Raw genomic sequence first — 12,842 nt, 5'->3', positions numbered from 1 at the left:
AAAAAATGTATAGATATGTTACCATTATTATTGACTACACTTAGTCATCAAGGATATAGAATATAAAATCTTTTAAAATTCAACAATTTTTAAATTGTTACTTTCATATTAACACACAAATATATACATAACTTATAATAGTGATCTATATAATAATTATGCAATTCCATTTGATTAATTTTTATCTGCTTCCTAATTTTAAAGATGTTTTGATTTATGGAATGTTTATGAATTTTATATTTAAACTAAAAAATATATGAAATGAATTTTTTTTTAAATTGATTGATTTATAAAATCTGAATAGATATTAGTGATGCTATTAATATGGTTTTGTATATTACAAAATATCTTGCTTTAATGTAAGTAATTATGGTGCCTAAATTATAATTTCAATACATCATTTAATAAAAATAATTAAATTTTTAATTTTAAATGTTAATTAATGAAAGATATTGATTATCATTGATATTCATTAAATATTTAATTTTTTATTTTTGAAATTTGCTGATTGGCTGATATCAGTTATTAAAATTTATTTAACATTTAGTTTATGTTGCTTACTATATAAATGCTATTCTCATTTAAAATATTTAAAAAATATATTTATACTAGTTAAATCATTTTTAATATATTTCATATGAAAATGAGAGGGAGAGAACTTGTATAAAATTGAAAAAATGTTTTTTTTTTTTTTTCAAATAATTTCATTATGTATAAGTATAATTCAGTATTTTTGACATACTTCTTCATTTGTAATAACAAAGCCAAACACTGCTGTATGCCATCGGGCTATATAACGGCTAGATTAATAATAAATTACCAAACAACTTGACCCTAGAGGAAGACATTAGGTGCCATCTTGTAATAAATTTAATTAAATAATTTAGATTAAACTGAAAGAAAAGAATTGGCCCAGAGTGGGACTCGAACCTGCAACTGCTGTTTACAATGTGGATGCATTGGCAATTATGCTACCTGGACATCTGGTTCAATCTCCTCTTCTAGTATATTTAACATTATGGTATAACCGTCGTCAATTACTAGTTTAATAAATATATTAAAAATGTTCATCTTTAGTATAAAAAGATAAACATTTAGATCATCTATTGGGTCATTGCAAATGAAATGGCCATTTTTTAAAATTTAAACTTTCCAGCCTTGTAGTTCAACTTTTTGCCATGTGAACAGTGTGGTATGTTTACAATTGGATGAACACACATATAATATGTGAATTTAAAAATGTAATCTCATTTATATTGTGAGTTCCACATGTTTAAGAATACTTTTCTGATGACATGGGGAAAAAAAAAATTGAATAATTTTCTTTTGAGTATAAGCAGGGACATAATGCAGCTGAAGCAACTCAAAATACCAATGAAAGTTTTGTTGAAGGTTCTGTGAGTGAGCAGGCCACCAGCCATTGGTTCAAAAAACTTTCATTCTGGGAATACAAATCTTAAAAATTAGAATTGAAGAACATCATTGAATTAGAATGACAACTGTCCAGGAAATCGTGGTAAGTTTGAACATACTTGGATGTCATTCAACCATTTCTCAACATCTAAGTATATTAGGGAAAGTCGAGAAGTTGATAAATGGATATCACACAAACTCTGTGAGAGAGATAAAGAGTATTATTTGGGAGTCTGCAGTTCTTTAATTATTTGTCATAAAAATGAAAGTATTCAAATGAAATTCTTCTCCATTCACCACCTTTTTGCCAACAGACTATCACTTTTTTTTAATACATTTGGACAGTTTTTTGGCAAGGAAAGTCTTCAAGGAAGAGGATGCAATAAAAAGTACCTTTAATGATCTTTTGGTTTCTAATTCTTGTGATTTCTATCAAATTGGCCTTATTTCATTGGGAAAAATGGGTTAAAGTTTACCTAGGGAACCCCAATGGCCGCACTTCCGGTCGCCATTTTGTTTGCTGTACTACGCACGCGTACTACGTTCAAAAAATTATGCAAATTAGTTAGTATGTATAATTTTTTGAAAAAATAATAATTACATTAGTAAAAAATAAATGTTTTAAGATTATTTTGCAAGTTCAGCTAGCTATGAAATATAAAACAAACTGTTACTCACGTGTTTGACGCTCTGTCATACATTTCCTTTCCGTTTCTTCTCGCTTTTCCTTGATTTGCGATCCCTATCGCTGATGTTTCTCTTTTTACTTGATATTTTTACACGTTTTTTAGTTTTACCACACGAATGTGCCTTACTTTTTTTCCCCTTCTTACACTCGTCGCTTTGTGTAGCAGCTGGAACGGACTCCGGTTCTTTTCATTTCGGCTCGATTCCGGACCCTTCTCTGCACACACCTCCTACAACCCACCTCGTCCCCTTCAATTTTCTACCTTTCTCGTATTTTCTCTTTGCAATTGCTGTTTCGTCTATTTCCACAACTTCATTTATCCCGCCAATCTTAAAAGTACATAGGTTATTAATGGAAACCATCATAACAAAACGTAAAAAGTTTGCCCAGTCGACTGGTGTTTTTTTGGAGATTCCCGAAGCTCCAGCAGCAACAGTTAGCGAACACTCTAAACACAGTAGGTGCCAGATAAATGACAAAATACTCTCCCACGACAAACGACCACATTTCCCTTTAAAGGTTCCTTGGAAAGCTGAATAATTCGTCTTGCAAACATTACATCGCATCGATACAGAGTTTTTATCTGCTCTATACATTAATTTACGACGTTTCCCACATTTGTCGCATACCTCTTCTACATGTTGCAAATTCGAGAATATTGCAAATTTCACAACACTAGGTATTTTCTTATCTATTGCCAAATCATCGAAACCAGAGTACATTAATCTAAAGAAACGACCGGAGGTGCAATTAATCCAAAAATTTTCAGAATTAATGTATGCAGTTTCCATTTTGTCACCAAAAAAAAAAACTTCTTACAACAATTACGAATACGATAGAATTATTAAATTTGCTGCACGTTGCATCACGAAAAGTAGACGGAATAAAAACTTACCTATTTACTATTAAAAATAGCAGAAAGTAGCATTTTCTCTTCAAAATTGTTTAACTGGTGAAAAAAAAACCACTCGCAGCAGTCGAGCTGTCACGAAAAACAAAAAATTTGCATACGATAACGTTATTTAAAAATTGCGCCACCTACACCGAATTTCTAACATCACCTGCCGTCGAGATTACCGGAAGCGCGGCCATTGGGGTTCCCTAGGTAAACTTTAACCGAAAAATGTATTAATGTTGGTGGAAACAATTTTGATTGAATATGTAAGTTTCAAATTAAATTAATAAATGCACAAAATCAGAAGTAAAAATTGGCTATTGCATTTGCAACAACCTAATAGATTAATAAATAAAAGTTAAATTAGGATAATAAACTACTTTGACTTTTATTAATATGGATGATAAAGTTCTTAATATATAACTTCCATTGAGGACATACTTTTTATTCTTGAGATTTTGTTTTCTGTTCATTAATATTTTTTTAAGCTGTTTTTGTTTAATATTATGTATGTATATAGTTAAATAGATTTTTATTTATCATTTTCTAATTTTTATAATAGAAAATATTTTACATTAAATTTAAAAATAACTTATTGATTTGATTTTTTTATGGAAATTGGAATATGACACATGAAAATTAGATAATATATATTTTCACTGGAAAGCACAAAAGCTGCTATTAATGCAGGTTTTCTTTTTCTGAATATTTTTTAAAATTTCGTATTTTCAAAGATATTATGGTTATTATTTACCTGATGTCCTGTTGTAAAAAATTACTGTTATAAATTTTATTGATTTTTCTTAAACTTTAAAACTTGAAATTTAACATAAAAGTATAGTTATTTCATTGTCTGCTATAATTGATGGATTAATAAATCAGCATTTAATAATTATTCAGTTTTAGAAATCTATATATGCACTTTTTCATTAGTATCATTATAATTAAATTTAACATTTATTTGGAAATGTTGACAAATTTCTTTATGTTCAGCTGTCATTGTCACAACATGTAGACAACTTAAGACAAATATTGATATCGTAGTTTTATGGAAATTATAGTTTTATCATCTCAACTTGTTGATCATCAATTTTATATATTTTAAAATATTTTGGACTACTGTTAAACTTTCCAATATATATATATATATATATATATATATTATTATGTGTATGTGTGTGTGTGCTTTCCTCATATATACATAAATGTTGTAAATTTAAATTATTAGTTGAGTGGTTCCATAAATGCTTCCTTACTTTTGTTTCCTTCTTAAAACAAATAGAATAAGGAAACAAAAGTATTATAAAATAATGTGATTGGTAAAACAGTTTATTTGTCTTGAATAATCTGGATCTATTACTGCATAATTATTTAGAATATATGCTTATCTGTTTTTACCTGTAAATATTTTTTCTAAGTTAAGATGGTTACTTTATTTAGTTACTTCAGATTATATAATTTTTTTTATATGGAGATGATGATGATTGTGTAATTTATATGTCCTTTTATTCTGCCCGTTTTTTGTAATATATTTTATTAGACGATAGAATTTATATCATATGTATAATTTTAAAACATATTTTATCATTTGATAAGGCTTAAATTATTTTTAGTAAATTTTTCAGGTCAGTAATCAGTAATTATAATATAAAACAAAGTTTCTGAGCTATATTTGGTTACATTAGTTTAATTATTGTTTAAGGTTTGGTATAGAAAGTATTTGTAAATTATATAAGATTAAAAAATTTTAAATTCCTGCCCACTTTCTTTCTGAAAAACAATAAACAGATTTTAACATCTTAGGTTGAAAATGTCATTAGAAAGTTTGCTACTTGATTATGAAAACCATTGAATTGAATATGTTATTTATTGTAGAACAAGAACTGGTTTTAGAGGTTACTGCCCTTTAATAGTATCATAAGTATAGCAAGATATCTCAATAAAAATATAGAAATGAGTAAATATTATTAGATATTTTATTTTATGGTTAAATGTATAAAATAAATTTTAAAAGATATGTTTTTCACTATATTTAATTTATTATTTAGTTTTTTATTATTACATCTAATATATAAAATATATATATTATGTTTTATTTAATTATTTACAAATTCTTTGATGAACAAATTAATTTTGTTTTTGTAAAAGCATTTTATGAATGGATGAGGAATCAGACAAGATTATAATATTAATTTTTTATGGATTTTTAATTAAGTAAATTACTAGTTGAAATAAGTATTTTACATATTACAAAATATACATTTTTGACTAACTGCTGTTAGTTTACTTTATTTTATTTTTTTTATAAGATTTGAATTTAAATATATTTTAACCTCTTTTCTATCATAAAGAAGAATGCGTCTCACTAACCTTGTATAGCTTTGAGGGTAAAAACTCAGAATGTATCACTAACATTTTTGACCCACTTTTTAGGGTCTTCTTCAGGTGGTCTATAAATATTTTCTGGTTTTATTCTAATTTTCAAATTTCCATTAATTATGTTCTGAGTTTTTACGTGGAAATTTGAAAATTAGAGTAAAACCAGAAAATATTTATAGACCACCTGAAGAAGACCCTAAAAAGTGGGTCAAAAACGTTAGTGATACGTTCTGAGTTTTTACCCTCAAAGCTATACAAGGTTAGTGAGACGTATTTGTATTATCGCTTTGTTCGCTTTAAATGGAGTTGATAAAGAAGAAAATACTATGTATGAAAATGTATAAATTCAGAACTAAAAATAAAGAATCAATACAAATTATTCAACAATATTTATTATGAAAGTTTTAAAGATAAATTGTTGTCAAATTTATTATAGTTACTACAGAGTATTGTTAATATATTATAGATTTTTATATTAAAATAATTTATCAAATTAGATAGTTCATAGATTTTTTTTAAAATTTTAGTGCAAAGAAATTTATGAAATGATTTTTTTAGAATGAATGACTATTTTAAAAGAAATAAGAATTTAAAAATAAATTTAAATAATAAAAAAAATTGTTATAGAAGAAATGACTATTAAATTTTGAATTCCTCTTGATTTTGTAAAAAAAAAAATCACAAGTTTGTTTAATACAATTTGAAATAAAATAAATGATTTACATATTAAATAGTATAACTTTTCAATGTTCAGAAAATTACTAAAAATAAAAATACTTTTAAGTGAGTACAATATTTTTATTTTAAATGTAAGAAAGGTTTTTTACAAAACAAATGTTTTTGTTAGAAAATTTCTCTTTATCACAAATGTTAATTAATTAATACACAAAATAATTATATGATTGTAAAGGTGTACACTTTTTCTGTTGGAAGCAGAATTTTAGTTATAAAAATAAAGATGCTTGAAATATTTAAATGATAAATTTTAAGGTCATCTGCACAAAAAACTTGTTCTATATTAGGAGAAAGTTTGAAAGTATATTTCACCATTTAAGAGTTAAAAAGTTAGTTTTATAGTGAAAAAATCTTTTAGATTTTGAGAAAAAACTTAGATTTCCTCAGAATGTAATTTCTCTTAAATTTTGAAAATATTTTGGAAAGTCTATCAAAAATTGATAAACAACTTAGGTTCAAATGAAATGAATGATCCTTTAAATCTTGCATAGCAATAGAGAGATTATTTTTAAAAACTGAAAAGTATACAAATTCATTTTATGATAAAACAGAAAAAATAGAATTAAAACATTATTGGAAAATCGTAAAATTATTGCAGGATTTTTGGTAACATTAATTTTTTTCTTACAAAAATTATTAAAGATTGAGAAGTTATTTATGAATTTATTTTCATATTAAAAATAGTATTTAGTTTTTATAAGAAATCAAAAGACAAATTTTTAAATACTGTAAACTCAGATGATTGTATACATTGTTAGATTCTTTGGTTCACTTTAGTTTTAAATACTTTTTATCATTAATAAATGTTTACCATAATAATAATTGAATTCTGTCTTTTATATAAATATTTTACTTTCAGATATAATCATACTGTCTTCATTATATATACTCTTTTTAAATTATTAAGTAACATTTTTCATTGTATAATCTTCTTTTCATTGTATTCATCTTTAGTATGTTGGTTGCCCAAATACAGTTTTTTTTAAATTTGTTTTTACATGATTTTATCGTATGGTTGCCAGCAACTAGTGAACTTTATTACAAAAATAGTAGTATTATTGTTTTTATGTCTTATATATATTTATTATTTAGTCTAAAAATTCTCTGAATTTTTTTATTTGGTAGTGACAATAAAAAAACTCATTAGTATTGAAACTTTTTAGTAATTTTTGTTTTAGTGTTAGACTTAAGCATATTTTGTTTTTTGATTATCAAACATAATTATATTAAAACAGTTTTTTTACTACTTAGGGGTGATACATAAATAAACTCCTTTTATTCAGCTATCATTTGGCAACAAACTAATATATAAAGAAAAATAAATCATTATATGTAGTGATGCAAGACTGAATGATATATAAAAAAGTCTTCATCTGTCAAAAGATATCAGAAGAGGAGTGAAATAAAATTTAGTATAGGTTTATATGCAAAGGATAAAACTTTAAGGTAAATCTTTAAAATGATTTTTTTCATTTGCAGCACATTATCTTAAACTAGCCACATAAAAAAATGTCAAACAGATCAAGGTTTTGATTTATGGCAATAATTTCAACTTGAAAAGCATAGTTTTATACAATCTTGTCAGAATGGAACTTGATATTTTGCAAGATCTGTTCCAAATTTCTTTTGGATATGCCTACAGTATGAGATTTCTACTTAGCTGAATGACCTAGATTATTCCCAGAAAGATTCCTTGACTATCCAAATATTGTTTAGTATGCACAGTTCTTGGAATGCTATACATTATATCTTTTTTATTACTATTACCTTCAAATTTACAGTTGATTTAATTTGTCTATATTGCAAAAGTATTTTTAAGCATAAGAAATGAGTACAAGATGCAGTTTGAAGATAAAACTGCAGTCATGAATTTAACATTGAGAAGGAAACTAATATTTTAAAAATTTATATAATATAGATTATGTCTTAGTATATATACGTGGGGAGTCTGATATTAATGGTACAGGCCAAAATTACACTAACATTTATAATTAAAGAAAATATTTAATACATTCCATACTTTTATTTGTTTCTCGACATACTTGCCATAAATGTTGAGACATTTATCCCATTGTGACACTACTTTAAACATCCCTTCATGGTACTGTTGCTTATCAAGTTGCTCGAAGTAATCCAGAACGATATCTTCCAATTCCTCCTGATCTGCAAAGCATTTCCCTGCCAAAAATTTCTTTAAAGGTCCAAATAAATGAAAATCTGATGGTGTGCTAAATTTGGACTATACAGAGGATGTTGCAGGACCTCCCAATTCAGCTGCCAACCACAGTTTGGTTTGATTTGATGTTTGGAGTATAGTCCAGATTTAGCCCCCTCAGATTTTCATTTATTTGAACCTTTAAAGAAATTTTTGGTGGGAAAATGCTTTTCAGATCAGGAGGAATTGGAATATATCGTTCTGGACTACTTCAAGCAACTTGACAACAACAGTACCATGAAGGGATGTTTAAAGTAGTGTCACAATGGGATAAATGTCTCAACATTTATGGCGAGTATGTCGAGAAATAAACAAAAGTATGGAATGTATTAAATATTTTCTTTATAAATATTAGTGTAATTTTGGCCTGTACAGTACCTTTAATATCAGACTCTTCACATATATATATATATATTATTAGCTATTCTTATGTTATTTTGTTCAAACTTTAATCAAATAGCAATATTTTAATATATATGAGCTTTTTTTTAAGTGTAATAATATATTCTTATATAATATGTATTTTTTAAATAGGTATGGCGGTATTTGGAAAAATTAAAAATGTATAGAAGCAATATGTAGTGCTAATGCTAGCCTCATCTAGCAAGATTTAAAAATGCAACATAATGGAATTATAGATAAGAAGGAGAAATAGATATGGCAGAATATCATCTGCTTGGAGGTGGTTTTGGTGTGAGTGGAAATGAAATGGAAGATTCAACAGGAATGGTTGGAAGTGGAGGTTATGGGCATAATATGGCAGAACCTGGTATTGGAACTGAAATGTTACCATCAAATATACCTGCTGGACCTTCACAGAACTCTAATCCAATGATATCTGGAATGATGCCACATCAACAGTCTCCAGCAGAATCTCAGGTAGAACATGGAGGTATGAGCAATTATCATCAATCAGGACCAGTACATGGTTATCAGCAAAATGAAGTGCCTCAGAAATTACATCACTATAATGTTTATAATGGTCCAGCCACACAAAGTGGTCAATATGTTTCAGGTCCAAGATTTACACATTTAGGTGATGCATCACATCCCTCTTCAGGTGTTAGACAACAGCCACCACAAGCTGTGCCTCCATCTCAAATGCAGATGTATCAACATCAAGGTATGGGAGGAAGCCATTATGGACAAAGACCACAGCAACCAAATCCAGTCTCCGTACATCCTCCTCAAAATTCTGCACAGTATCCAGGACAATATGGTTCAGTACCTCATTCTCAATATCAGCATCATCAACAGCATCCAATCCAGCATGTAAATCAATCTAATGAAATGTGGCAAAATGCTTATGGACATCAACAACATACTCGTCTCAGTTTATCTCAAGGACAAACATATTCTCATCAACAGCCACCTACTCAAAATCATGGAGCAAATCCTGTTCAACATGGAGGTATGCCTTTACAAGGATCACGGCCTATTGCTCCAACACAGAACCAATACATGCCTGGACAAGATTTTCAAATGGCACATTCTCCTGTACAAACACCATCAATGCAACGACCACCAGTTTATCGAATGGCAGCCTCTCAATCTAATCAAAATGGATCACATATTACTCAAACAACTGGAACACCATCTGGAGGAACTCAGTTTCCTCACGTTCCAATGTCTCAATCAGATCAGTCTGTACCACCATATTCTCAGGGACCGTATGCCCCAACTTCTCAGCCCGTGGCAAGAGCCCATTTTAGTGGCACAAATGCAAGTGGAACAATTTCACATCAAACATCTGGTCAGATGTCTTCTACTGGTGTACCTAGACCTATGCAGCAGATGGGTTATCCATGTGCCTCTCCAAGGATAAACTCGGGTCAGCAACATGGTGGATCATTGCCTCCAAATAGTCCAGCTCAGTATCCGATGTCATATTCTCCTAATCAGACATTTACAAATACTGCCCAGTCTGCTCCACATGTCAGTGGATCTTCAAATCCAACTCAGTTATCAACATATGCCAGTCCTCAACATGTACCGCAGGCACCTACCAGCCCTCAATACAGAGGACATTTTCCACCACATATAAATCAGTCACCACGACAACCTACTCCTACTCCACCTTCAGGATCTCCTATGCCCCCAGCTTCTCATACTCCTGAAAGAATGGTTCATCCTCCAACGACATCAACACCCCAATCTCAGGGAAGTTATCCTAGCCCTAGTACAAGTCATATGTCTAGCCCTGGACAGGGTCCTTCACCTGGTACACCGTCCAATAGCTTGCAGCATTTGGAACAAATGGTGATGCCAAGAATGACAACTGGATCAACTACTCCATCGGCTGCTCCTCCAAATATTGGTGCATCTTCAAATTCTGTAATGGTACAATCACCAGTTAATAATAATTATTATACTCATCTATCACAGCCTCAGCCACATCATTCTACAGCACCACCAGTGGAATCATATTCTCAACCGCAAAGTCCGGCATTTTCTCACATGTCACCACAGCCAAGACCAATGCATCAATATCTTGGACAGACACCTATGCCTTCTGAACAACAATCCCCTATGATAAGTCACAATGTTGGTACAGGACCAAATGTGCCAAATTCTCAAACATTACATCCATCCACAACAAGTGGACCTTTGCCAAGAACAAATAATAATTCTGGTGTTGATGATAGAATGACAACAGGCCATTTCACTCCTTCTAATATTAATTATAATAATTCTAATAATGGATCATTTATTCAACCAGTTATGGGTCCAGAAACTGATATGCAACATCCACATACTGTTTCAAGTCCTGTACCTAGCCATATAACTCCTGTTCCACCAAACTCTTCTCTTCCTTACCATTCAAATCAATCATTTCCTTCTGGAAATTCATTTGAAATACAGCAGATTCAGCAAGAATTGCAACAGTTATATGGCATGCATCAAAGTCCTGAAACCCAACAAAAGGTAAGAATTTTACAAATTCATTTAATTTTTTATCTCTTAAGTTGCATCATTGAAATCAACTGTTTTAACAATTTATTAGTTATTATTATAAAATTATTATACATTATTAGTTATAAAAAGAAATTAATTTTGAGGTTTAAACAATTCCCGAAAAAATGAACAATTACACTTTAATATTATTTTATTAAGAACATAACAGCAACGATAATATACAAAATTCTCTATTAGAATAAAAATTAAAAAAATCTCTTATAAACAATTTGTTTAAAATATATGTTAATTACTAGAAACAAAGAACATCTTTCGTGGAAAAAAAAATAATTTATATGTGAATTATGTTGTTAGTATTTAATATTTCTTATTTTCTAGAATTTGTTTTAATATATGTGGCTATCTTTTAAGAAAATTATATAACTGGATTGTTAAAAATTTTATATTAACTTTACTGGTAGTTTTCACCAAACTTTAATTTTGCTACTGATAATTGTCTTTTCTGTAATGCTCATTCCTTTTAATGACTGAAAAAAAATGTTTACTCTAATACATTTGTTTTCATAACATTTATGTAATTATAACATATATTTAATGATCTGTATTATTTTTTTAGAGTTTTATTTATTTAACTTTTCATTGGAAACATATTTATACAAGAAAATGAATTCAGAAAATAATTTTTGTTATCATTTATATAAAAAGAAATTATATTTTGCAACATATTTTATAATAATTTTGAGTTTTATTATTCATTGTATAAGCTTTACAAAATCAATGATACCATCATTATTAAACCTAGAAGAAACTGCTAAATTAATATTTTTGGGTTCACAGAAATTTCACAAAAGTTTCTTATTTGTCAAAGATAGGACAAAAGCCTGTCTAGAAAGCATATATGGGAACACTGGAACAATGCTCTAAAATGGTATTTGGTCATCGTATCCAAACTAACATGGAATGAGAGTTCTATGTTAGGTTGGATAGTCTGTTCTTTGTACATATTACAAACAAGTATGAATTCTTTGTTATAAAAACTGATGGCCTAAAGTAAAAGTATTCTGGCTTCTCACTCAGATGGACACACTAGGTGGCACAACTGCTGCTACCTAGCTGTGAAGAAAAAAAATGGCATCCTTACTGTGAGTTCATCTACAGTTGAAGAGTAGAGGAGTGTGATTCATTTTCTGTGGGTGCTGGTAAGGAACTAATGTCGAAAGGATCAAACACACTCACTCTACTACTGTGAAAAGTTTGCAAACTGTCTTTAACACACTCATAAAAGTAGCTAAACTCCTTAACATACTCAATGCTCCAACTTTAGCTTTAAAACTTTAATTACACTTTAAACTGCACTTTTTAACTGCCACCCATCCAAATGTACAGATGACTTTATAGCCTGTCTTCCAATCACCTGCTTATCTTTAGGTCAGGCAGATGACTTTCAGCTGTTTTTTGCATATAAATTATGTTTTTTTGTGTAGGCATTGAGTTGCTATTGTTGAAAGTAAAGAAATGCTATTTACATCTGTTGTGACACTTTTTACTTACGAGAATGATCAGGAACTGTCCCACACATTGTAAAACTCCATTGGAAGAAC

The 12,842-nt window shown here is 28.9% G+C and overlaps 1 protein-coding gene across 1 annotated transcript in view; it reads left to right on the top strand.

Annotated features, from left to right (window-relative positions):
- Nucleotides 1–12,842, top strand: part of LOC136977036 (chromodomain-helicase-DNA-binding protein 7-like) — a 187,579-nt gene that overhangs the window by 32,511 nt on the left and 142,226 nt on the right. The window contains 1 exon segment of the mRNA XM_067272465.1: nucleotides 8,860–11,250. Within this exon segment, the coding sequence (XP_067128566.1) occupies nucleotides 8,983–11,250 (2,268 nt within the window). The 5' untranslated portion in view covers nucleotides 8,860–8,982.

Source organism: Centruroides vittatus, unplaced genomic scaffold (genome assembly GCF_030686945.1).
Source record: "Centruroides vittatus isolate TY-2023 unplaced genomic scaffold, ASM3068694v2 contig_439, whole genome shotgun sequence".
Lineage (NCBI taxonomy): Eukaryota > Metazoa > Arthropoda > Arachnida > Scorpiones > Buthidae > Centruroides > Centruroides vittatus.
The sequence above is the reverse complement of the archived record's forward strand: the minus strand, read 5'-3'. Positions and strand labels throughout refer to the sequence as shown.